The following is a 25,002-nucleotide window of genomic DNA, read 5'->3' on the forward strand; positions in this document are numbered from 1 at the left end:
TCTCCTCTCTCCACTTCCGCCAGGACGAATCTAAAAAACAACTGAGCTAAATCACCAGCAGAGAGAGAGAGAGAGAGAGAGAGAGAGAGAGAGAGAGAGAGAGAGAGAAAGAGAGAGAGACAAATTGGTTTCTGCACTTCTTCAAATTAAACTCTTGCCACAAGATATGGACTGACAAGTAATCACCCGGTAAGTAAAAAAAGAAAATCTAATCTGCCATTCAGAGACTAGTGAGAGGACAACAGAAGCAGAATTAATTATATTCCACTAAAATCCACTTGGATAAAGCCAGGGACATGTCAAAGAACAACAGACACACAAAAAGTATTGTTCAGTGCACATCTCGCCCGACCAAACTACTTTAACTGTCATCTTCATGCAGTTAAAGTTTTATTTGAACACAACCTGATTTTCCTTCAAAAAGTTACAAAAACAAAAAAAATGTATGAATCTCACGTAGATGTTATTTTGATTATTGTTGTTTTTGGAATCTTTTCTGAGGGTTTGTACAATATTATTATTATTATTATTATTATTATTATTATTATTTTGTCGCTGTGTATTCTGTTTTTGTTTCTATTTTTGTTGTTTCATATATAGAACTATTTTATTTATTTTCAGATCCTTACTTTTCGCTTGGTTTGTCTTTTCTTGTTTTACTGACTTTATTTGATTTTAAACTGTTTTTATTGTTAATGTTTTTGTGTGGACCCCAGGGAGACTATAGCAACCACTCTGTGAAAGCTAGTGGGGATCCAAATAAAGAATAAAGAATAAATAAACCTTGAGGAGAGACCTCTAATCCAAACAAACATCTTAATATAGTGATGAGTTTGACCAATCAAAGAATAGATATTTCTAGAAAAATGGACATAATAAGGTACGCTCACAGTAGATGTGATTAAATGATTCATACGTTGAGAATTGGCTATTTTATTCAACATATTGTCATGAAGGCCACCAGTTCACAGCAAGGTTCAAACCAGCTTACTATCCAATGATGAAGAGAAAGTTTTCATTGACAAAAAGCTGCTGTTGAGTCACTGTAATCTACCTGAGCTACAGGTCAGACCAAACATCCTTCTCCATGCTGTTTGCAGTGTTTTCTGTTAGTGAGTTTGCAGAATGAGAGCCTTTAAAGCTATTAAACCTAAAAACAGAAACTGAGAACAGAAAGCAGCGATGGTAGAAAAACAGGTTGAATGTCAGAAATGATGGAAAACTGTGATAAGAAAGGTATTTAACTGAATGAATCATTTTAACTGATTAGCAAAATCAGTGGCACATCAGCTGTTTTTGAGGGTAAGAAGGACCTTTGGGCAAATTCTTCAGCTAATGCTCCTTTAGAGTACAATAACCTGCTGCTAACACACACAATCACACACCTTGCTATTGTGACTGTCAATATTCATGCATTAATGGTATTGGTAATGGTACTCCGAGATAGGATCATGCATACACACACAAAAATGGTGAATTTAGATTTAGTATAACATTGTTAAAACTTAAAAACTATATTGATTTACCTTTATCTCCTGAAGGCTAATGCATAATTACAACATACCTCATGCTGGAGTAGTCCTGGTGTAAAAGTAAGGGATTAAAACTAGTTCCTAATGAAGTTGGATGGAAATAATTCAGTAAGGCAATTAAACTGAAAGTAATTTAGTTTAATAACAAAAGAAAACGTGGATATTCCTTTCAGATGGAAACATGTTCTACCTCCGATTCACAATATGTGGGTGAAAGATAAATTACTGTCCATTGGTTTGGAGAAACTTAGATTTGTATTAAGGGTTCCCTCAATTCTTTTGAAAAGACTTGGAAACCTCTCCTAAACCATATTCATTAATTTCTATTTTTTTTTTTAATTTACTTTATTTATTCTTTTTTTATTTTGTATGTTAATGTGTATATTGTGTGTTCTATTATTTCATGTGCGTACTTTAAGTCTTGTTGTAACTGTTGCCATTAGTGTGATATTGGTTATTTCCTTTATTTTTCTTATTGTTGGAGGTGTACAATAAAAGACTTCTCATTTGCTCTGTGATTTATATGCTTTGCAATATTCTTCCAATTAAAAAAAAAAAAAGAAAACGTGGTTAGATTAAGATAAATTGGGCATAAACAAGGTAGAATATAAATAGTTGAATAAGTAGGACTAGTTAAAATAAACAGTTCTAATCAATATTGAAGGCAAACAGTAAGAAAACCAGACTGAACCTTTAGTTTCAGCTGCTCTGATTGATTGGTTACTGTCGGTATCAATCAGTGTCACCTGTGCTAATTGGTCGGAGGTCAGGAAGAAAACAAACAGGAGGAGAGAGATAAACAGAGAGGAGCTAGGTTGAGTAAAGAGAGAATAATAGTAGCAGTAGTTTAAGACCTCAACACGCACTTATTCTGTTTAATCTCAGTTAATGAGCCTGAACGTTAGCCTTTGTTTGTGTGTCTAATTAAGTGTGCTAGCAGCAGTTTCTTTATATTAGCTTGTTGGACAAGTCCAGTGTGAGTTTGGACCCGGTGCTGGATTCAAGGTCAGACAGTGACCATAAAGCTGTGTAGGGTCCTCTGATGAAGACCTGTTGGACCGTTCTGATGCTACAACGCCATAATCTGACCGGAAGTGACCTTTGGTGTGCGTTCTGATGATGATTTCACCTCCTCTGCTGTCTGGATTCATCTTTTGACCACGGACTGTTTCTCCAGGACTGAGCCGAACTGTGAGTTGGAGCATCTCTTCTTCTTTTTCGTTTTGCGTTGCTAGGCAACAGCTTGAGTCCATGTTTACTTCCTGTCAGTTTACGTCATTCACGTACACAGCAACAGCTGTGGTCTACAGTGGAGAGAAATAGAGACTTTACCAAAGAAACCTGAGAGGATTTAAGTAGTGTGTGGTAATATTTTGGTATGAGCCAATTCAGTTTTACATATTTGTTTTCCAACAACTCTGCTAATTTGAATAGATGTAATTTATTACTTTTATTTTTTAAAGGAGTCCAATTTGTGTAATTTGTGTTTTTGCTTTTTTTTTCAACTGAAAGGGTAAATATTATTTATTTGTCAGTAAACAGTTTTTCCCCTTCATTCCAAATACTTCTCCGGGGTCAGTTATTTAAAATAAAGCATCGCCAATTTGAATAGTTTGACTGTGTCTTTGTTTAGTCATCGTGGGGTATTATAAGTTTCACCCAAAACAGGTAGACCTTTGTGATAGCTACCTTAGGAAACCAAACCCAAACACCCCATCATTCCAGTCTAATGTTAATTATGGCAACATGCCGCGTCTAAAAACATCTGGAAAATGCCAGCTGTGCCTCACTGAATAAACTAAACACAATCAAAACAGAGATGAATGCATTTCCAGCACTGTAATTTCTTCACAGTAGCTTTACACTTGATTTCTCTGTGTCAATTTGGCTGACCTTTCAACCTGATGTTTAGCCGTCCTCGGACAGAAAGGGTGAAGCCAGTAAAATAATCCATGGGACAGATGTTAAAGCTCTGCGTAGTCCTGCACTAACATGATTTATCTTCTCCATTTTACCATAGACTGATATTTACAGAAATAAAAGATATCTACCGGTCCGGCTGTGATTGGTAGGCGCTTGGGAACGCTTGCGCGCCGCGACTGCATCGCTCTAGCGTTTGAATAGCGTTAATGTCTACATTAACAACAATGGATTTGAGCTCACAGAAGAGGCAGCATGTGTACAATCATAGGAATAATATAGGGTGTTGGGGTGCTACACTTATAATTACAGTAACTTAAAGGAATAGTTCAACATTTGGGGAAATACACTTAATTTTCTTTCTGTTTGAGCGAGAGAATACCACTCTTAGGTCTGTCTCGGCTGAAGCTTAGCTTAGTATAAGTAGAAGTAGGAAGAAACAGCGAGCCCGGCTCTTTCCAGTGTTCAACAATATGCCCACAACACTTTGAAAGGTCACTAATTAAAGGAATCGTTCGACATGTTGGGAAATGTGCTTATTTGCTTTCTTGCCAAGAGTTCGATGGGAAGATAAACACCACTCTCATGTCTGTAATGGTAAAGATGAAGTTACCGCAAGTAGCCGGTTAGCTTAGTTTAGCCTGGCTCCGTCCAAAGATGATCAAATCTGCTCAACAGGATGGTTTTGACACTTTGTGGTTTTACAGCGGGGGGTTATGTGCATGACTGTTTCTTGGCCAGGAGCACTGACTTCCTGCTGTCCTCGCTGTTTGACTGGCAACCTCAGGGTGATGACAAGACTATGATTTCACACTTGAGATTTCGTACAGATTATGCAAACAAGATATGTGGTGGTAAATACTGAGCTTTAGGCAAGTCAGACTGGCTGTTTCCAGGCTTTGTGCTAAGCTAAGCTAACTGGTTGCTGAATATAAAAAGCAAATTTCCCAAAATGTTGAACTAATGCTGATAACCCACATTATGACGTGAGCCCTAAAACACTCACATGGTGGTATGATGTCAAGTGACAGTCTGCGTAAGTATAGCTCAACCACACAGACACGATACCAAGTAGTGAGGCGACAAATAAATGTTTTATACTAAAGAGGATCATACGAGGCCGGTGATCTCATCTCCTCTCTCGCCCACCAACAGTTTGGCTTGTAAGCCTTTGTCTCTGAGCTACACGTTGTTTTTGATGTTTACACATCCCTGAGTGTTTATCGGGCTTCGGCAGCCGCTCCGCACACACACCGGCCGCTTCCACAGGAATGCAGTGAGTCGTGTCAGAGGAGAATTAAAGGCGGATCCCGCTGATAAGATGCAGGGACTCGGTGAACCCTGAGACAAAGATTTAGAGTGTTACCAAACCTTCCCAAGATTCTCTGACACTTCCCATTTTCTTAAAGAATGAGCTTCATTAAAAAAATAAGACAGGGAGGAGGGGGGGTTTATGGGCGAGATTCTGCCAAAATTGACTTTTGGGTAGTTACTCAGCAAAAGTAGAAGTGACAGTTTTGTGTTCCAAGTGGATATGTGTACCATGTGAGCGAGATTGCATCCAATTTTACACAAATGAAATTAAAATAAATGACAGCTGCGGAGGAAACTGTTTTTTTCCAGGTGGTTACACCATTTTTTCCTCGCCTATGGGCTCTAATTACTATTAGTGAAACACTGAGCAATGAACTGGAAATACATTGTATGTGCTTTTAATATAAAACTCTCTGAGGAAATACTTTAGACCAAACGTTAAGAGTTTTGTAGCTGCGTGGTTTGAGGTACGCCGTGACATCAACTGCAGTGTTTGAAATGGTGGATTTCAGCGTAATTTCCCCTTTAAGAAAAGAGAGAGGACACGGAGGGTAAAGAGTGCCGATTCAGAGCGGGATGAAGAGGCTTGTGAGAGGAGAGACAGGAAGCAGAGTGAGACAGATTTCAGCTGATAGCTAGGAGTCGTGGGCAGATTTCTGACAAGGAAAAGATAAAGAGAGAAGCAGCACTGTAAAGTCAGAATATGCATTGAACTTTACAGTGTGATCTTAATTTCAATATCCTATGAATCTACATCCTGAATCCTGCTAAAAAAACTGGATTTCTGTGGATTACTGCCATGCTATTATAACACATTTCTTTGTGACATAACAATGTGCAACTGTAGTTCACAATCACCTCATCATTAACAATTCACAATAGACCTTTCAATTTCATTAACTGATCCTTATACAATCATTAATTACACCTGCAATCGCTGTAAATGCCCCAATACACAATTTTCCTTTTTATGACCATGTAGGTTTGGTGAGAATAGGTAATTACACACTACCATCTAGTGGTAAAGAGGTGGAAACACCAGGATGCACTGAGTAATTGTACTTCCTAATTAGATTGAACTGCACTTCCTCTATCAAGATCTAATTTAACCTCCCGAGTGATCTCAACTCTCACAGCACCAATGTTCAAAGGAGTAGTGCAGACCTGGGTCGAGCATTACTGTAAGATGATTCAGAGAGGCTGTTTCTAAGACCAGGTGGCGGGGGGGTTTACTGCATCACAGACATTACTGATTATATTTGGTCTGTTGTCAATCACAAAAATAGCTATCTAAATATATATTATTCATTATTGTAGTCATATTTCTTCATGTATTTTCTTGGTTTTATCCCACGGGGGCATCTGTATTTACCATATTGCTTCAATTATCTACTTTGGCTATGTCAATTGTCAATAGGCTTTTTATTTTTTTGTACATTAACAAACAATTTTCCTTTCATTTGGGGTGGGGGGAATCCTTTCCTTCACTTGTATACAACCCTTAATTAAAGTTGTTTGCTGCCAGGCATCATACTATCTACACAGCAAACTATGAATACCACGATTTAAACCACTTTGATTTCAGGCTCTCTCGATGTAACTCTACATAAGATCATTACTCTTTCGCAACCGAGCAGAGGACAAACATAACAGAGAGTGTTGATCGAAACCCTGATGTTGAAACTGAGGCCAGTGACCTTTGACCTCTTCCCCCTCAAAGCCTGCCAGGCAGGCACGCACTGTTTTGATTGGCTCTGGTCTCGATCTCTTGGCCTCTGAATGAGTAAAGTCTCCAGCATCCACTTAGGAGCACGGCCAGATGGCTTATGCGTGTGTGACCTGTAGCAGCTAGAAGAGAAAAGAACATCACTTCTCCTGACTGACTGACTGACTGACTGACTGACTGGCACCATGTGCTTCCAGTTTGAGAGGAACAGTCCTACAATATGAATTTGGAAAAGGAACATGGCGTATTAGTGTACATGCGTCTGCGCCTGTGTTATCAGGGTTTTGGTACAGTTTACTGTGTGTGACCACACTTAAATCTTATGCACTTTACCGCCTTCGCCCAGCTGGTGAAACAGCTCTCATCTCTCTGGATGAAAAGAACGATGAGTTCATGTCAACTTACAGCACCAATACCTCAAATCTAATGTTAGCTTTATAGTTGTATGAACAGACAGTCATCATGTTCGGTTAGAATACATACATACACAATGAGTATAGCAGAGAGGTGGATCATTGTGGGGAGACTTTATAGATGTTCTGATATATTTTTTTTCCACCAGACGATTGGAATAAATTGTATTTATATTCAAGCTGACCACATCCACAGCTCTTTGTGAAGAAAGGAGCAGAAAGCTCTTTGCAGCATTTCAAGCCTACGAGGGAAGGGATGGGGTTTCAATGCTCAAAATATAGATTTTGTCTGTAGTGTCATTTTACTGGATTTAAGGGTTGAGAAATTCTGTATACAATTTGTTGCGACAGTCTATATCATTGTGCAGTTTCCAAGTTCTGTTATGATGTGGGTGTGACGCTAATGGCAAACGCATGCAATAAAAAAACCTTAGATTAACACTTATAGTATTTTGATTGTAGGCTTGCATTTAGCAGACATTTCTGTGTCTTTCGTTCTTTTTCCAGCAACAGGAGGATTGCCTCCAAGCAGTACAGCTGGAAAAGCATTTTTTTTTTGGTTTTGTTTTGAGAAAAGGGCATGACTGGCCTTTTTCTCCAAATACACATGATGGAAGGGATGGAAGCAACAACTCTGGGTGATCTGACAAGGGGGATGTCCAATGTTATTCTGAGAATTATAGGAAATCCCTGTACTGAAGTAGCAGTACACAAGGAACACTAAAGGTTCTTTATTTGACATTCAGAGCATTAATATTAATATAGCAGCAAACAACTATTTGCTGTTTAAAGATTGCATTGTCTACCTGAGCAGAGAATAAAGTTGCTCTCCCTCTGTGTGTGTTGTAATCCGAGATTCTGTGTGTTTTGTTTATATAGCTGCTGCTCTGCACTGCTCTCATACGGCGGTTACAGCTGAAAACGCCTTCCCAACTGATGGAGTCATCGTGGAAGCGTAGCATCCACCCTCCGGTTCCCCATCAGGTAAGCACTGCCGGCTTGGCTGTCACCATGCAGAGAGCCGTTGCGAGGCAATAGATATGCTCTCAATTTCACATTTAGCACCTATACAAAGTCTATACAATACAACAAAAAGGCCAACAGTCCACAAAATAATATATTCAACATCATAAACTGATACAATAGGTTATTACACCGGCGTTGGTTTGTTGGTTTGTTTGTTGGTTTGTCCGTTTGGAGGATTACTCCAAAAGTCTGCGATGGATTTGAATGAAATTGTTTGGAGGGGTGGGGTGTGGCACAATGAACAATCCATTAGATTAGCGAAGTACCATGAAAACTGCCTTGGCGGATGTCTGCGCTCTCCGAGTGCACTTCTAGTTTTAATATAGAGTCGAAAAATTTCACCAAATCTCTAGAAGAAGAGAGTTTCAGATACTGGGGCAAATTTAATAGCAGTATCTTCCTTTTTCTTTGTGCAACAAGGGGATTAGAAGCCCCAAATTAACAGGTTTTCTATTTTCTATAATTTGAATGGTGTGTGTGGTATTTTCATTGCTCATTGGAGAGTTTATCTAAGACACTACTGGCCAAAAGGTCAGCACATTCTCTCAAACACTTTCTACTGCACACGCCTCTTACCATGTCTTTGAAAGCATTCTCGATGGCTCCGACCACCAGGCTCTCGGGTGACACTTTCTTTTCGGTAAAGAATCGCGTGGGCGGGGTGCTGGGTGAGCCCGGAGCTCCCGCAGCGCCGCGGAGCGAGGCGGCCCTGGTGAGGGCGCGTTGGGACGTCGGGGTGAGGTGGTGATTGATAGGCTCCTCGCCGAGGCACGTGGGGGGCAGCAGGTTTGGAGTGCAGATGATCTCCGTCACCTCCTGGAGGTGCAGGGCGATGTGGTGATGCAGAAGGCGGGAAGCCATTACAGCCGCCCCAGAGCCGGCGTGGCCGTCGAACAACGCCCAGTAGTGGAGGGTTAGGTCTTCAGCGCTCTCCTGGATACAGATAAGATCAGACAATCACACATTAATCAAGTGTGTCAACATTTGCATCTGCAGCATGTAAGAACAGGAGTTTTGTCAGACTTTGCTTTCACACTCATCAACCAACTAGTGACTGAAAATCTATTCAGTTTATTGAGCAACTTTATCCAGTGTCTGAAAGATCATTCGTCAACTGAGAATACTAGCCATGGCTTAACTTTTTATAGTCACCAGCAGTCAGAAAATAAATCAATTTTAAACAACAAATCTTTAACAGTTTCTCTAACATCAATCAGAAATTGATAACAAATATTTAAAGATTCAATTAGCATCTCTAAAAGGATGCTTGCACTACGGCTGCATCCAGTTTCTGTTAACTCCATGGGTTAGGGTTAGTATGAGTATTTCTCATTATTATCAAAATGAATGAAATGTAATGATTCATCATCCAAAACTACTGCTGTGGTTTCTTACCTGGAGGGACCCACCGATCTCAAGATACTGTAAAATCCAGGGAGGAATAAGAAAAAGGAAATAAGGGAAAAAGACATTTCTGCTCTACTTGATTTTCCTCTTATCTTTGCTTTTTTATTGTGAAATACTAAATAGTAGGCCTCTAAAGGGAGGGGAACCTCTTGCAACTAGGGATGTCAAGAGAACCAAGTTGATGCCAAAACACCGTCTGGGCTTGAGAATAACAGCGTCCAGTTTGGGACGCAGTAAACTCACTATCGACACATCCTGGGGACACACCATATTTTTTCCGTGATAATGCGAACAACAAATCGGCAGGATGAGAGCTAGTTAACATCAGCCGTTAGCTCTGTGCAGGGCTGTGTACTGTTAACTAGCTCTCGTCCTGCCGATTTCAACACAGGAGGTGCCTTTGATTTACATTATGATGCATTATGAGGCTATATTCAGTAAAAAGGAGTATTAGTTGAAGGTAAGTTGATAAAGGTGATCATGTTATGTTCAAATGTAATCTTGTTTTTGGTGAGAAACTTGAATAAATCAAATTGTTTGAAGGATATGTTTTCACAACAATATAAAATGGACAATAGAGAGGGAATTATGATCTGTTGAACTAACTAACAAGAAACAGGATGCAAACGGTAATAAAGGAGTGGATGTTGACGTACATGGGCTTTATTGGTTTACTTTTGTTTTTGATACTGTGGTATCGAATTGGTATCGACTACTACATTTCTGGTATCATGACATCCCAACTTGCAACTGACCTATAGTATGCAACCTGTGGCGGGGTAATGAATAGATGTTGTGTAAAGAGTCACAAGCCAAAAAGATTGGGGACCACTAACGTATACTGTCTCAGTGACCAGAAGCATAGAAACCCTTGTTCAATAAAACGTTGGACCAACTTTAACACTGAGTACAGCTGCCACCTAGAACAGAAAGCTGCACGGTCCAGGTGTTAAAGCTGACTCATGCAGACATCAGTGCTTCACACATTGCCCAAAGTTTAAGGGTGAAAGCTTTATTCTACTGACGCTACATTTAAATTCATCCCATACTGTAGGTGTTCAGTGGAAACGCTCCCAGGCTCTCATTCAGTGACATTTTCTGATCTAAAAGTAGTACCCTTCATCCTGCTATGATGTTAATGTATGCTCTGGGATCAATGCCTCAGTATGCAGGTTTTTATAGACCCACCAGGATGCACTGAAGCTGGATACTGTCTTCTGTGTTCATCTACAAAGTGCCACCTCCCACGTAATATTAGACAATGTGTCTTGTGATTCATTCACTGCACACCTTTTGAGTTTGCCGCCTTCAAAAAGTGCAGCAACTCTGTGATCTTCTGCCCTCCTAGAGCCAATGGCCATGCTTTTCCCTGTCTGTTAAGATACACATTTAACTCCATTCTAAGTCATTAGGTTGTATATAATGTAAGTATGGACATGGAATTGCTATTGAAAACATCTCTCATGCTGTAACACGGATGTAAAGTGAAACTTAGAGGTCTGATTTCTTGTGCAGGGGAAGGGTTTAAACTGCATTTTTCTGGTCACTGAGTGCGGATCATTGCTAGCACATATTTCTGCACACGCTAAAGCTAAATATAGTGCAGGCGGATTCTACAACATGAGCCTATGAAGCAAGCAAAGAGCACTACAAAGGCTACTCTTATCGGTCTAGTATCACTGCAGTAGTGAGTCATGAGGTACTTGCATGAGTGTGCTGTAGGCTCTGGGTGGGCCTGAGTTTAGTACTGGTGCGCTGAGGGGACATTATAGCAGCAGTATTACTTTATATAGATATCTGCCTTTGGAAATTAAATGAGAAAGGGATTTATGTGAACGGTTAGAGAGAAAGAACAGTGAGGATATCACAGAGTGTGTGTGTCAAATCAGAAAGACAAAGTGAAACACAGGACATGGACATCAGTGTTTAGTGGTTTCAGAGTGGTAGCAAAAAAAGGGACTGAATTAAGTGTGTCAACATACTGTGTGAATGTAGTACACAGAAGCAAACAGCTGTGAGTTTACATTTCATAATTCCTTTGTACACGTCATACTGCACTTGCAGAAAGACATGTGGCTAGATTTAAAGCCTAGTTGTTAGGGCTGCACTATTAATCAAATATTAATCACGATTTTGGCCTCCCACAACTAAGTGAACATGATTGTCTGCGATATTGACATTTAAAATGTGTGCTCCGCTCATAGATATCTCCGATGCATATCAAAACAAGTGCTTCCTCTGCCCGGGGTAGTCAACTCGGCGGGCCAGAGAAGGCCGCTAGGAGTGGGCTGGTCCTCGCTGGGCTTATTTCTGTGAGATTTGCAGCACCCTTCTCCCGGACCTCGTTGCTTCCCGGGGCCGTGGACTTAATGCTCGCTGTGCCCTCTTAACCTGCAGGGATAGATGAAGCTCCCGTCGCGACTGTCAACCAGGACGGACTGTCCTCAGTGCGTCAGGGGTCTGCGGCGATGTCGGCTACCCACCCTACCCGTCTTGAAACACGGAGTCCGTTAGCTGTGCTTTGTGGTTGTGACTTATTTTTGCCGTCATCACCATATACAACCAAAGTGTTTATGATTACATTTTTTACTAGAGCACAAAGTTCTACATAGATCTAGCCTCTTCATTTTGCTCTCAAACTGCACTAAATTAATGCATTTGGATAAAAAAAAAGGGTGAATATTCCTGTAAACAAAAAATATTGCAATACCATTTTTTTCCAACATCGTGCAGCCTTAATTTGTATATTAGCAGGAATGTAGCACAACATGGAAGTGCAATAAAATCAATGAATAATAGCGATAAATAATTGTGATCTCAATATTGATCTAAATAATTGTGACTATCATTTAGGCCATAATCGTGCAGCCCTAACTATTTGTGTGTTTCTGTGAGGATGTCCTCTGATTCACCTGCCAGTATTAGTTGGTGTGAAGAGCAGCTGAAGGCCGAGGCTGTGGTGTGTAAAGGACGCGCTGCTGTATGCCCCAATAAACTGCTGATGGGACGGGATGAGGGGACAGTGGGTCCCAACACGCCCTCAGGGGCATTCAAGGACTACATCCACTCTGACCGTTACCTGGAGTTCATCAGTGAATAAATGCTAAAATGTAGAAGCTCACCCAGCTTGCATTAGGAAAATAGCATTTGATTTTAAATTATTGAACTATGCCACCAGAATGTCATTGAAGTTTGAGATGGTGGAAAAGGTGGATATTTCCTGATGTCACCAGACCCGTTAGTTTGACTCACCGGGCACTCCCGGAGGCCCAAATCCTCTCCATTGGGCAGGGAAGACCTCCTGCGGGTCGTGGGGGTCCGGTTGGGCGTGGAGCTTCCTGCAGGTCTCCTTTTGACCACCAGCACCTCACAGCAGGCCTGGTCCTCATTTAATGTGCTCTTTCCTGCATTGATCACCCTAGACGGAGACGGGATAACAGGACACGAAACAGGGAAGTTAAGTCATACTTCAGTTTAGAAGGATACCTAACATAAGAGATGAAGAGATCATAAAAAACTATTTTAATTACTTGCGTAAAAATAAAAGAGATTAAAGAAATTGGAGATTTGATATTAAAAAAGCATTATACATTTGCACTGTATAATGTACAGTACAATTAGACTATATAAATGAACTGTGCAATTATTTGTTTGAAAGAAATCCAGAAATCTAGTGTGTGCATATAGATATAAGTTTGAATAATATATATAATATGCACTGCCCTTCAGAAGTTTGGAATGGCTTGCCACAAAAGCTTGATTGGGTCCAGTCAGATGGCTGAGAGGACCACTTTACATTTTTTTAGGAACAGGTTCCCGTTTCAGTGTCAAGCAGGGCTCAACAATAAAGATTTCCTGCTTGCCCGGGGCAAGGAAAATGCCACGTCGGGCTAGCAAATCTAGCAAATCAAGTGGAAAAAAAATAATTAAACATTGTATTTTCCGAAGCTGATGATGGAAGTAGCTAAGGAGTGAGCTATCAGTACCTACCGGGCACTCGCGAGAAAATGGCGATGGGTAAAGGCAAAGTTCATGAGCTGAAAGCGCAAAGGGAGCATCAATTATCCTGGAAACAGGAGTTTAGTTGGGTGGTGTTAGAGGATGGGGGCAAAACTCCAGATTAATTTACTTAAATAAAGATGAAACTTGACGGTTAACTTTAGTCACTGCTGTTATTTGATAACCGCTAATACATAATAGTAAGATAATGTAATAAAATTATATTTGTAAAAATTGACTTTGGGCAAGTAGATTTCCAACCGAGCAGGTGAAAAAAAACTCATCAAGCGCACAATAATGCCTATAACAAGCTGGAATTAACAGGCGTGTTACTTTAGCAAAGCTGTTCTTAAAACCTCAAAAAAAGAAATACAAGGTTAGTCTAAGGTTAGCACTATTGGAAACCTATTCAATCTAACCACTAGAGTAGACTGCAAAAAGTGCACCATTGTGGTTCAGTAATGATTGAGGGTCACTTTTCTGGTCTGGAAAACAAATTCAAAATCGAAGGGTAATTGGGGGAAAAAATGGTCCGAACAGTATTCTCCTCTGTCGTGCAACACTGTGGGGACATCGACTAAATGGACGTTTGAATCACTTCATTCTTCTTTTTTGGGGGGCACAACTATGTCTGAATGATACTGTTTTTATCTCTGTTAAAATAGACATTATTGAAGGAAAGGAGGAAAACATCAATAAAACAGGTGATTCCAAACATTTGAATGGCAGTGTACATAAAAAAATGCATTATTAGTATTAGTATACGTATATATAGAGAGTCTGAGGGATGAACTATTTCCAAGACGTCAGTTGTCATCTCCACTCACATCATTTCAAGCCCTCTCTTCTTTCAGAAACAACAACAGTTTGGCAACAGCTGTGTCTTGGATTAACCTTTTCAAAATGTGATTGTGCCTCGCTGCATTTATGACTACTAAGATAGCAAATTTCCTTAATGTCGGTGGTGAAAGATGATTCACAGCTACAGGTAATATAAGAGCTTCGATGTCCTTAACATTTCAAACTGTGCCCTTTAATCCATATGACGTTCGTCGGACCATAAAACCCTCCCAAACTCAATTTCTGTGTAAGCGTTTCCCTTAATGGCCACTAAACAAATTGAGACAATGCGGGATAACGTCAGCAAATGCACACTCTTTAAATACACATTTCAGTTTGAGACCCACGCATGTAGGAGAGAGGACAGAGAGACACATCAATACTGCATTATACAACACCTGGCAGATGGTGTACAGCTGCTGCGAGCTCCTGTAGTCGTGGACGAGCACACGCTGCTTCACAATACTCCAGCCGGGCATTCTCGATTTAGCCACACCGTAGGAGATGTTAAGTCTACAGTGGTGCTATTAAAACTGTGCATACGGTATCTTATGAAATTACAGGTATAAATATAATATAATAGAAATATGTATTTTTGTGGAAAACTTTTTACCTCAACAGATTATTATGCTTCTACACATAGAGACTGGTGCCATGTCTCTTTAAGAAATGTCTCAAGTGAGATTCTTATCAAATAAATGAGACATTATATGACCACATGTTGATACGAGAGGCAGTCAGGATTACTTCCCTGTGGAGGATCTTATATAAATAATCCTAATTGGTCATGGGGATGAACATGCCGAGCACAGATCCTCCGTCTCCAGCTAAGAAAACACAGTCGGTTGTAAAAAACGGCAGGATATCGATAGGGCAGACCTTCACTCAGTAAGATTGATTTTAATTGGGAGTCTTACACAATGGGCTATTCACCACATCCCTGTCCTATAAACTAATAATAGCACACCCCCTGTGGTGTGTCAATAAGACAGGTTTAAAGGAAACACTTGATTTGCCTACACAGCTACCCAACTATTGTTATGAACCCACTCCTGTTTATATAAGTGTGAAGCATGGAAAGATGCTCACCCCAGAATAGTGCTGAAAACATTAGTCAATTAATCCGTTAGTCTGTCAAAACAAAATTATCACCAATAACAATCATTTACATCATTCATCCACACTGGTTCCAGTTTCTGAAAAAGAATGATTTGCTGTTTCTCTTTGTTTTATATCATTATAATTTACATAAACATGACATATATTTGGATTCTGGAGTCTTGGTTGGACGGCGTTTTGGGGTCTGGGAAATTGCGACGGGTATTTTCCAACATTTTATAGACAAAATGAATAAACCATTTATTAAAAAAAAACAATCAACACATTAATGACCTCCGCCAAGGCCGAATGCCTAGGAAGGAGGTCATTGGTTTGTTGGTTTGTTGGTTTGTCAGTTAGAGGGGTGGAGTGTAGTACAATGAACAATCCATTCGATTTTGGGGGCGATCCGGATTCGGGAATTGTTTTGCAACGTACATGAAACCTGCCTTGGCGGAGGTCTGCGCTCTCCGAGTGCACTTCTAGTGGACAACGTAAATAATCGTCAGCCCTACATCAGCACTTTCCAAACCTCATCACTGAAAGAGAGGATAACATAAATGCAGTAAAAGCTCAAGAAATTCCAGATGTTGTTGTGCATGTTTGTCACAGTGTGTAGCATTTAGGGAGATCTATTAAGAGAACTATGTTTTCATTAGTGTATAATCACCTGAAACTAAGAATCGTTGTGTTTCGTTGGTTAGAATGAGCCCTTCATATCTACATAGGGAGCGGGTCCTCTTCACGGCCATGTTGCTCCGCCATGTTTCTACGGTAGCCCAGAACGGACAAACCAAGAGCTGTAGGGTGCAAAACGTGGTATACCACCAGCCGCCGTCTGACTTCCATTGCTCCTAAAGTAGTGTTATTATGGTAAGGATGGCGATTCACGTTAACGGAGGAGTGAGCGGAGGGGTATTCAGTTGGTTGTAATCTGCAACCACGCCACTAGATGTCGTCAAATCCTACACACTGTACTTTAAACCGCATTGATTTTATGTTTCATAAAACAGCACTTGGATAATGTTCTTTGTTCCTTGTGGATCTGTAAGACCTCACACAGAAGGTGGACACTATATGATCTGGGAATGACTGGGCTTTTTAGATGCACAATAAAAGTGACACCCTTTGATCTCAAACACATGCGGCAGTGAAAACTTGTTTTCAGCTTCTTACTGTGCGTCAGTGATGATGAGGGGCACACATAACCAAGGGGGAAAAATCTGGAGTGAAACTTGAGTTCAATAGACAGCAGACGTTTTGGCTTGTCAAACACTACATGTCAAACATCATTAAATTCTGCACTGCAGTAATTGCTAGAAGGACGCCCGTCCATTATCCACTGACGAGAGAAAGTTATACATGAACACATGCTACTTATTTCACAGGTTCACTTAAAAGCTTTTTCTGTGGCTTTCAACAACTTCATCGACAGTCGGGGTTTGTTAGTTGTCAAGGAGATGGTTCAGTTGTCATACTGTGACCTAACCTGTATGAATTCTACATGGCAACTGTGCAAACGCCATCCAACGATGAGAAAGTGGACCCTGAGTTAGGATTTTTTTCTGTCAAACTACTATTTCCAAGGAATGAACTTTCAGTTGTTGGGATGTTTGATTATTTTGCCTTGAAAATGCCAACGTTAATCATATATATTATAATTCAGTTTGGTTTTAACTTTAATGTGATTGGTGCTTATTTAGCCACATATATTTTATAGAAATACCTGAGATATAAAACCAAGTTTTTAAAGGTCCTATATCATGCTCATTTTCAGTTTCATACTTGTATTTTGTGTTTCTACTAGAACATGTTTAAATTCTGTAATGTTCAAAAAAAACTTTATTTTCCTCGTACTGTCTGCCTGAATATACCTGTATTTACCCCTCTGTCTGGAACGCTCCGTTTTAGTGCATTTCAACGGAATTGCAACAGAATTGCGTTGCTAGGCAACAGTTTGGGTCCATGTTTACTTCCTGTCAGCTGATGTATTTACATACACTGCAACAGGAAATAAACTGGAACACATTTAGAATGTTTATGTTTAAAACCGTGTAATGGTCTAAATATCGTATATTTGTGACATCACAAATGGACAGAAATCCTGTTTCTGAACACGGGCTGTTTGTATTTCTCCGTATATTGAGCGTTTTGATACTTTCACAGTATTTATATAGCACTTAAACCTGCTTTATAATATAAAAGTCATGAAAATCTCACTTTTTACAATATGGGACCTTTAAATTTTATTGTAAATTACTGCAAAACTATTTTCCACAACATATCCAACCTTCCAGGCAGCAGTTGGTTTCAGTTCATGCCACAACTCGTTTTCTCACAAGCTTTTAAAATCCGTCTATGAAATGATGGTATAGTCTGGAAGCATACAGTGAACTGTATGTGATCTGTAGTTAAAGTGTTCCTTTACTAACTTCATGCGTGTCTAAGACCAAAGCACTGCAGGGAGCGACCCGACCCTGAGAGATCACACGATTAATGACAGTTGAGCTTTCAACTCTGACATGAGAGGAAAAGCCGTCCAGAACCCCGAAGGGCACGAGCTGTGTCCGAGGGCAGCGCTGTCATATTCACTTACCTCATTTCATTTCTTCACATTTGAGAGAATGGCACGACCTTAATTACTCTGTCAGAGCTGTAATCTAAAGTGGGCCTTCTTTTTGGGAATCTTTTTCTTTTCAGTAACACTTGACCTTAAGCTTTGCTTTAAAAGCATTGTCACCACCAGGTCATTTATGGGACATGATATTATACATTTGCATAAGTGACAAAATGAGTACTTATTAACTATATAGCAAATACAATAAAACCAAAATACTTCAAAAAATATAACAAGTCAGTTAATTGATTGGCAGAAAATGCAATGAAATTATCATTTATCAATCAAAAATGTGCTGATTGCATCTTCTTAAATGTGAGGACTTGCTGCCTTTCTCTGTTTTACATAAAAAGTTTGAAGACGTCGGGCTCAGGGAATATGAGATGGGCACTTTTCACTATTTTTTTTTAAATGTGTAGACTGAATAATTAATTTATTATTTTGCAAAAATAATAGACAGATTAATAAGAAATGGAAATAATCATTACAAACACACAGCTAAGTTTTCAAAACAGGATAATTGCTCTGCTCTGGATCAGCCTTCTTCTTGCGCAACCAAAAGCATGCATAAAAGCGATGCCAAGTTTTGAAAAAGAAACTGACCTGGAGGCAATGACTATTATAAAAACACACTGTTCATAAAACATGGTTAATTATAGTTCCTCAGGTTAACTATTGAACCACTGCACTGCTACGATCTACTAATACTACTAACTTCATCCAGCACATAAGTCAATGTATCTTTAGTGTTTAATCAAATCCTGTTCAAAGTTCTACATGGAGGATTCACATTTTAAAGAAAGCTTTTTAACACATCTACATACTATTGTATGATAAATATTTTTGTATTATACACATTTTGGGTATTTTTATTTGTTGTACATACACACACCTATCTTTATATTCCAATATTACTGCCACTTCAACATATTGTATATCTACATATATCGTATCTATGTTTAGATAATCCTCCTTTGCTATATTCCTTTGTGTTCTATTTTTCTCTTTGTTTCGTATGCTCTTGCTATTGTTACTTTCTGCTGCAACATCTCGGTTTCCACGAACACATCATTTAAGATAACAATAACAACGATCCTATGATGTGATTATAGCAGCAGAGCGTCACGTGTTTCATTCAGAGGCAACTTGTAGTAAAGCTACACATTGAGGAAAGCTGGCACTGAGCTGAAACAGCGTCGCACTGTTTCTGCCTCAGAGCGATGTGGCGTGTTGATGTAGCAGAAACAACACAAGAACATGTGCTGTATCATGTGATTGAGCACTGGGAAGCTTTGTAAGTGCTGCTCATGTGCTTCCTCTCCACAGCTGAGTGGTAACAGAGACTTAATTTAGCTCCTTTGCTGTGAAAAGGAAAAAGTCCAAACAATAATATGGATAAACCTACAATAAAAATAAGGATAACATGCATATTTATGGCACTTTTGTGGCGTTAACATATTTTAACCCTTCTTTATATTGGAAATGCATAAGACAAGATAACATAACATAAGATAAGATAGACCTTATTGTCCCGAAGGAAATTTGTCTTAGACACAATATCTGCTGTTAAGACACGCCCTAAGTTCATTCAACAATAATGACTTCATACTGTTAGACACCCTGGAGCTTCCACTTTCTCATCTTTGTTCCCTTAACTGAGATATGAATGCTTAATGCTACAGCCTTCTACACATAAGCCAAATCTCTGACACGCCCTCTCACACATGCACGTCTGCTGACCTGCAGACAAAACATACAGTGTGCTGTGGTGGTGTTAGTATAGTATAGTATAGTATAGTATAGTATAGTATAGTATAGTATAGTATAGTATAGTATAGTATAGTATAGTATGGTATAGTAAAGTATAGTATAGTATTTAGCGTTCAGACACATATTGATTAATTATTGATCGGACTGCTGCTGAGGTTGCAGCGTTATATTGGTCGGGGTCAGTAGAGTGAGTGAATGAATGAGTGTCTGGGAAGGCTTTGTCACAACATATTCATGGAGGAAGTGGAGGAGAGGGGGAAGCCAAGGTGAAGCCCATTTGGTGTGCATGTTTTTGCTACACGACCATCAAAATTGGATCTCTCCTATTGATGACGTGCTTTAACAGTTCTTAATGAAACTCTTCTTGTGGCTACTGTAGAAAAGAATTGGATTTGGCATAGTCATTCCACCACTGGACAGAAACTTTCTGTCTACTATATCTCATTCTATTTGCCAGCCTTGATTTGTTCTCAAGACCAGTCAAGCCTCACTTTTATCCAAACTAAAGCTACACATCAGGAGGAGACCACAGCTTTTTTACTGTCCATTCTCTCGTCCCATCACTGTTCTCCCTCCTAAAAAGGGACTTGGGAGCAAACAAGGTAGAGGCTAGAACAAAGTAGTCCAAAACAAATGATGTCAATATGGAAGCATCAAGAAATTGCATTAGATGTCACCTGATAAAGTGGCTACTGTAAATGACTTTGCGTTTTTGGTGTTATGCAAGCACATGGTCACAGCGAGGTCAACCCCTCCAAAACTCAAAAGAACTTCCTGGAGAGAGCACGCCTGATTTAACTCAGCTGAAGGAATCAGGAGCAGTTTCCTCCTCACTTTCGGAAAAACACCGAGCAACATGCAACACATCAGCACTGTGAAACTGCACCCTAACGGAGTGCACATTAGTGGTCAGTGCTGGTGTGTGTACTTGATTGATGGGAAAACAACTGGAGAGAAAAGGCAGCAGTAAAATGTAGCCCGTCTACAAAAGTGCGCTGGAGACGAGATGAGAGGGTTGGTGAGCAATACTCACTGATCCATTCAAATGATTGTGTGCTCACCGGATCTGACAGTGCACCCACTCAGAGACGGCACATCAGAATCCTTCTCATAAAACTGCTCTTCCTGTCTCCACAGGGAGCAGCACAATAACCCAGGATAACCTCAGCGAGCTCAGCTCAGAGGCCTGCTGCACTTAAAGACAGGGGAAAAACACAGCACAGAGTGGCAAATGTGCAATTCACCCTGCATGATCCTAATGGATTTTACATTCCATTGCTAATGACACTATGGACGCCTTTCACATAATTTACAATGTGGAAAAACAACAGTCAGGATGATGAAATAGGATGTAAAAAGTACAATTATTTATCAAATAATCAGAGTCAGAGTGTAATATGTACCATAATTGGCAGGATGCACTCACTATAAGCCCCTCACAATGCTACCCGTAATGCACTACAAGTATCCAGCCTGGCGTTTTATCAGAGCGACTCATCGGTATCTGACCCTGTTAACCCTTACATCACATCCTCGCATATGGGCTCAGGTTTTCTCCACTGGCAGTGAGATTTCACTACAGCGAAGCCCGCTGGTCAGCCAGCTGTTGACAAATCCTCAGTATGGCTCAGTCCTGGCTGATGCTACGCCAAGCTGGCACGCACACACACACACACACACACACACACACACACTGGCAGCAGCATGACATCTATTCATGAAGGAGGGCTGTTAAACTGATCCTGTAGAATTATACATCTTATTTAGGTTATTTTTATATGACACAGAAACCTCAGTGAAATAATGAAGTTGTTTCTATTATAAACCAGCAATAATTAGGATTAATTCAAAAAATATATATATAATTTTAACTAAATTATGCAACCTACTTTAGAACGCAATATGAGTGGGGTGATGGTTTCCTTTCTTTTCCGCCTTGAGATTAAAAATTCTTCATGGCAGATTAGCATGAGGAAGCATATTGGAGGGCGTGTATGAGAATCAAACCATTTCAAAGGATTTTTCTTCATTCTCCAGGAGGCAGGCAGAGACCATATAGATCTCTTTTAGTACTGAAACAGGCAATTAATCAATGTTAAGTATTGAATGCTGCTTTTTTTGTGTGTTTTACATCACAGCAAAGTGAATATATTTGGGTTTTGGACTGTTGGTCAGACAAAACAAGCTATTTGAAGACATCGCCTTGAGCTCTGGGAAATTGTTCTGACATTATGTTCCACAACAATTGATCTGTGAATAAAAGAAATAGCCCTCCAGATTAGTTGCATCTCTGTCTTTGCTTGTAAAGAGTTAATCTGTCCTGTTTACTTCTTGTAACCGAAGAACAATTTCCTGAGGGGAGTGAGACTGACATGGTCAGTTGTGTCCAAGCCCCGGCTGACTTAAGATGACAAGCATTTGCACATCATTGGGTTCAGGGCAGGACGGCTGAAGTTGAAACACTAGACGCAAACAGATACGGGGAGTTTCTGCACGCAGCGTTCTCGCTGAATGTCTAACATCATCGATTAAGCAATTAGGCTGAAGGAAACAGGCGCTCCATCATAACAGCCCGTCAACAGCGTGAAGATACGACTTGATGTGGGGGGGGGGAAACACAGAGCAAACTAAATCTTCTTTTGGATTTATGAATCCAGGCCACTAAACCGTCGAGTCACACACTGTGCGGATAAGATCGCCTTAAGGACTGAACTGTGACCTCTATAGTTATGATGAGACATCCCCACTAACCACCAGACCACCCGGATACTTCATGTGGGAATGAATGAGTGGAAGTGATTGTGACTCTGTGCTCTCGGGCGTTTAGACGACGATGAGAGTTTACCCTACTTTTGAGTTGTGTCCTGTCAAAGGTGAATGTGAACTACATGAAGATAAATGGTTCTGTTTGCATAGTGCAGGTTGTTTTAGCTTGAGGGGAGCGTACAGCACGCTGCTCCATCCAGCATGCAAATTAAGTCGTTCCTGTTTGTTGTTGTTAGAAAAATATTTCACCAAGTCGTCAATTTCTCATGTTCTGCCATTGTCTATGTAGCGTGGCGACGCGATTCGAGAGACGAAGCGTCATGACGGCTGTCCCTCATTTGCATAAAGTTGAGGGCTAGTCTACTTTATGCAAATCACAGGCGTCCGACACGACTCGCTGCCTCTCGAAACTCCCGAGAATCTTTTAAACTAAGCATTGCCGGTCATTGTTGTGAAATAAACCCCTTCAGGGCAATGCGGCAACCATCGCCCTGAAGGGGTTTATTTCACAACAATGACCCACTAGTTGTACATTATCCCGCTTATAACACGGCTACTTACTCAAGAAATCAATAATTTGAATCAAAAATGGTCCTCCAGAGTCCGACATCAAAACTGCGCCCATAGCAACAGTCTGTTATACATAGCAACGGTCTGCTATACTTAGCAACAGTCTGTTATACATAGCAACGGTCTGTTATACCTAGCAACAGTCTGTTATACATAGCAACGGTCTGCTATACCTAGCAACAGTCTGTTATACATAGCAACGGTCTGTTATACATAGCAATGGTCTGTTATACATAGCAACAGTTTGTTATACATAGCAACGGTTTGCTATACCTAGCAACAGTCTGCTATACATAGCAACGGTCTGTTATACATAGCAATGGTCTGGTATACATAGCAACGGTCTGTTATACATAGCAACAGTCTGCTATAAAGAAATAACAGACGGCATACTTAATATGGCATAAATGTTGTCTTTTCCTGGTTTTAAGGGCTGCATTGTCATTTTCTGAACTTACCAGACTGTTCTAGCTGTTCTATTATAAGCCATTACTGATGATTATTTATCAAAAATCTCATTGTCCGAATATTTTGTGAAAGCCCCAATAGTCAACCCGTATAACTTCGTCGCAATATTGAGGTATTTGGTCCAAAACATTGTGATATTGTGATATCGCCCAGCCCTACTAACAACACATTTTCTAGAAGCAAACTACCAACTTAGCTTTTTCATGAGTCAAGCTGCTGCACTAGATGCTGTTTTATAATACGTCCTTTTAAAAATACAACACAGCCGGTTTATTGCAGCCTAATGGATTGTGTACGTACGTACGCCCAAACATAAGATGTGATATCAATAATATAACAGATGATCTCAGGTCCGGTTGCGATTCTGTTCTCAGTTGTCAAGTACAGAAGGAGGAAGGATGACTTCTAGTGTCTGACGAGGCAAATACTCCAAACCTGCTCTGCAAGTGATTACAGTCAGTCTCATGTAATGTACATCTACAGGATACGGTCAGGTTATACCGGCTTTACTGAGACACTGTACTCTAGGCTATTAATACTATGCTCACAACACTGAAGCAGGTAAAACTGGTGACTATTTGTGAAAGCTTTCCAGACTCATAGCCTACATATAAGTGCCAGTAAAACATGTTATTGCTATTCACAATAGGTTTGAGGGTGCAGTTTGTTGATCTCATTGTGTCAAAAAAAATACCATGATCTTACAGTGAGTCTGCACCGATAGTAAGCTTCCATCTATATGTCAATAATAAAGCAATAATAAAGCATTCCTATATGGCCTAGATTATTATAGCGACCTTGGAGGTGTTTTATGTCTGGTAGGACATAACATGTATTTTGGTGTAAAAATATGGAACACCAAAATACATGTTATCAAGAGCTCATTATCCTTAGAACATTTTAAAAGGAAATTATCATCACATTTAATTAATGATGTCTAATTATCTTTTGATATGTTTAGATGTTTTTTCTTTTTCTTCTGTATTGTTTTTTATATATATTTCATTGTTTTTATTGGATTGTTTTCCACTGTTTGGTTTGGTTTTTCTGCACATTTTGTGTACTTCTTAATGTTGTTTAACTTTTGTTGTATTTTTCCTGTTTGTTATTGGGGTTTTTTTCTCCTGAGGTTGGGTGGGTGGGGGGGTGGGGTGGCTTATTGACCTTTCCTGACACATTTCTTGTTTTTTTTCATTGACTGGATTTTGTGCAATTCTATATATGTGCAAATAAATAAATAAAAAATAGGAAAATGTGATGTTTATGCTGTGATTTGGTTATAACTGAAGGAGTATATGGGGGGAAGGCCAGCTGCTGCACCTGCTATTTATTTGTTTATCAAATAAAGCTGGATCCAACACAAGGCCTTTATCTTATCAGTCGATATATTGTGCTTAAGCAATGGTAGAATTGAACTACCAGTAAGTGCATTTACTGAAGTAGCCTAACTGCACTTAAGTACAATTTTGAGGTGCTTTACTTGATCATCATTATTTTATGCTACTTTATACTTTTACTCCACCACATTTTGGAGGC

The 25,002-nt window shown here is 39.8% G+C and overlaps 1 protein-coding gene across 1 annotated transcript in view; it reads right to left on the reverse strand.

Annotated features, from left to right (window-relative positions):
* The window catches only part of ppm1h (protein phosphatase, Mg2+/Mn2+ dependent, 1H), a 43,543-nt gene that overhangs the window by 16,794 nt on the left and 1,747 nt on the right, over window positions 1–25,002 (reverse strand). The window contains exons 2-3 of the mRNA XM_037767403.1: window positions 12,591–12,756; window positions 8,508–8,864 (exon numbers count right to left, since the gene is read on the reverse strand). Coding sequence (XP_037623331.1) covers window positions 8,508–8,864; window positions 12,591–12,756 — 523 coding nt within the window. The remainder of the gene's footprint in view (window positions 1–8,507; window positions 8,865–12,590; window positions 12,757–25,002) is intronic.

Source organism: Sebastes umbrosus, chromosome 4 (assembly GCF_015220745.1).
Source record: "Sebastes umbrosus isolate fSebUmb1 chromosome 4, fSebUmb1.pri, whole genome shotgun sequence".
In the NCBI taxonomy this organism is placed as follows: Eukaryota; Metazoa; Chordata; class Actinopteri; order Perciformes; family Sebastidae; genus Sebastes; species Sebastes umbrosus.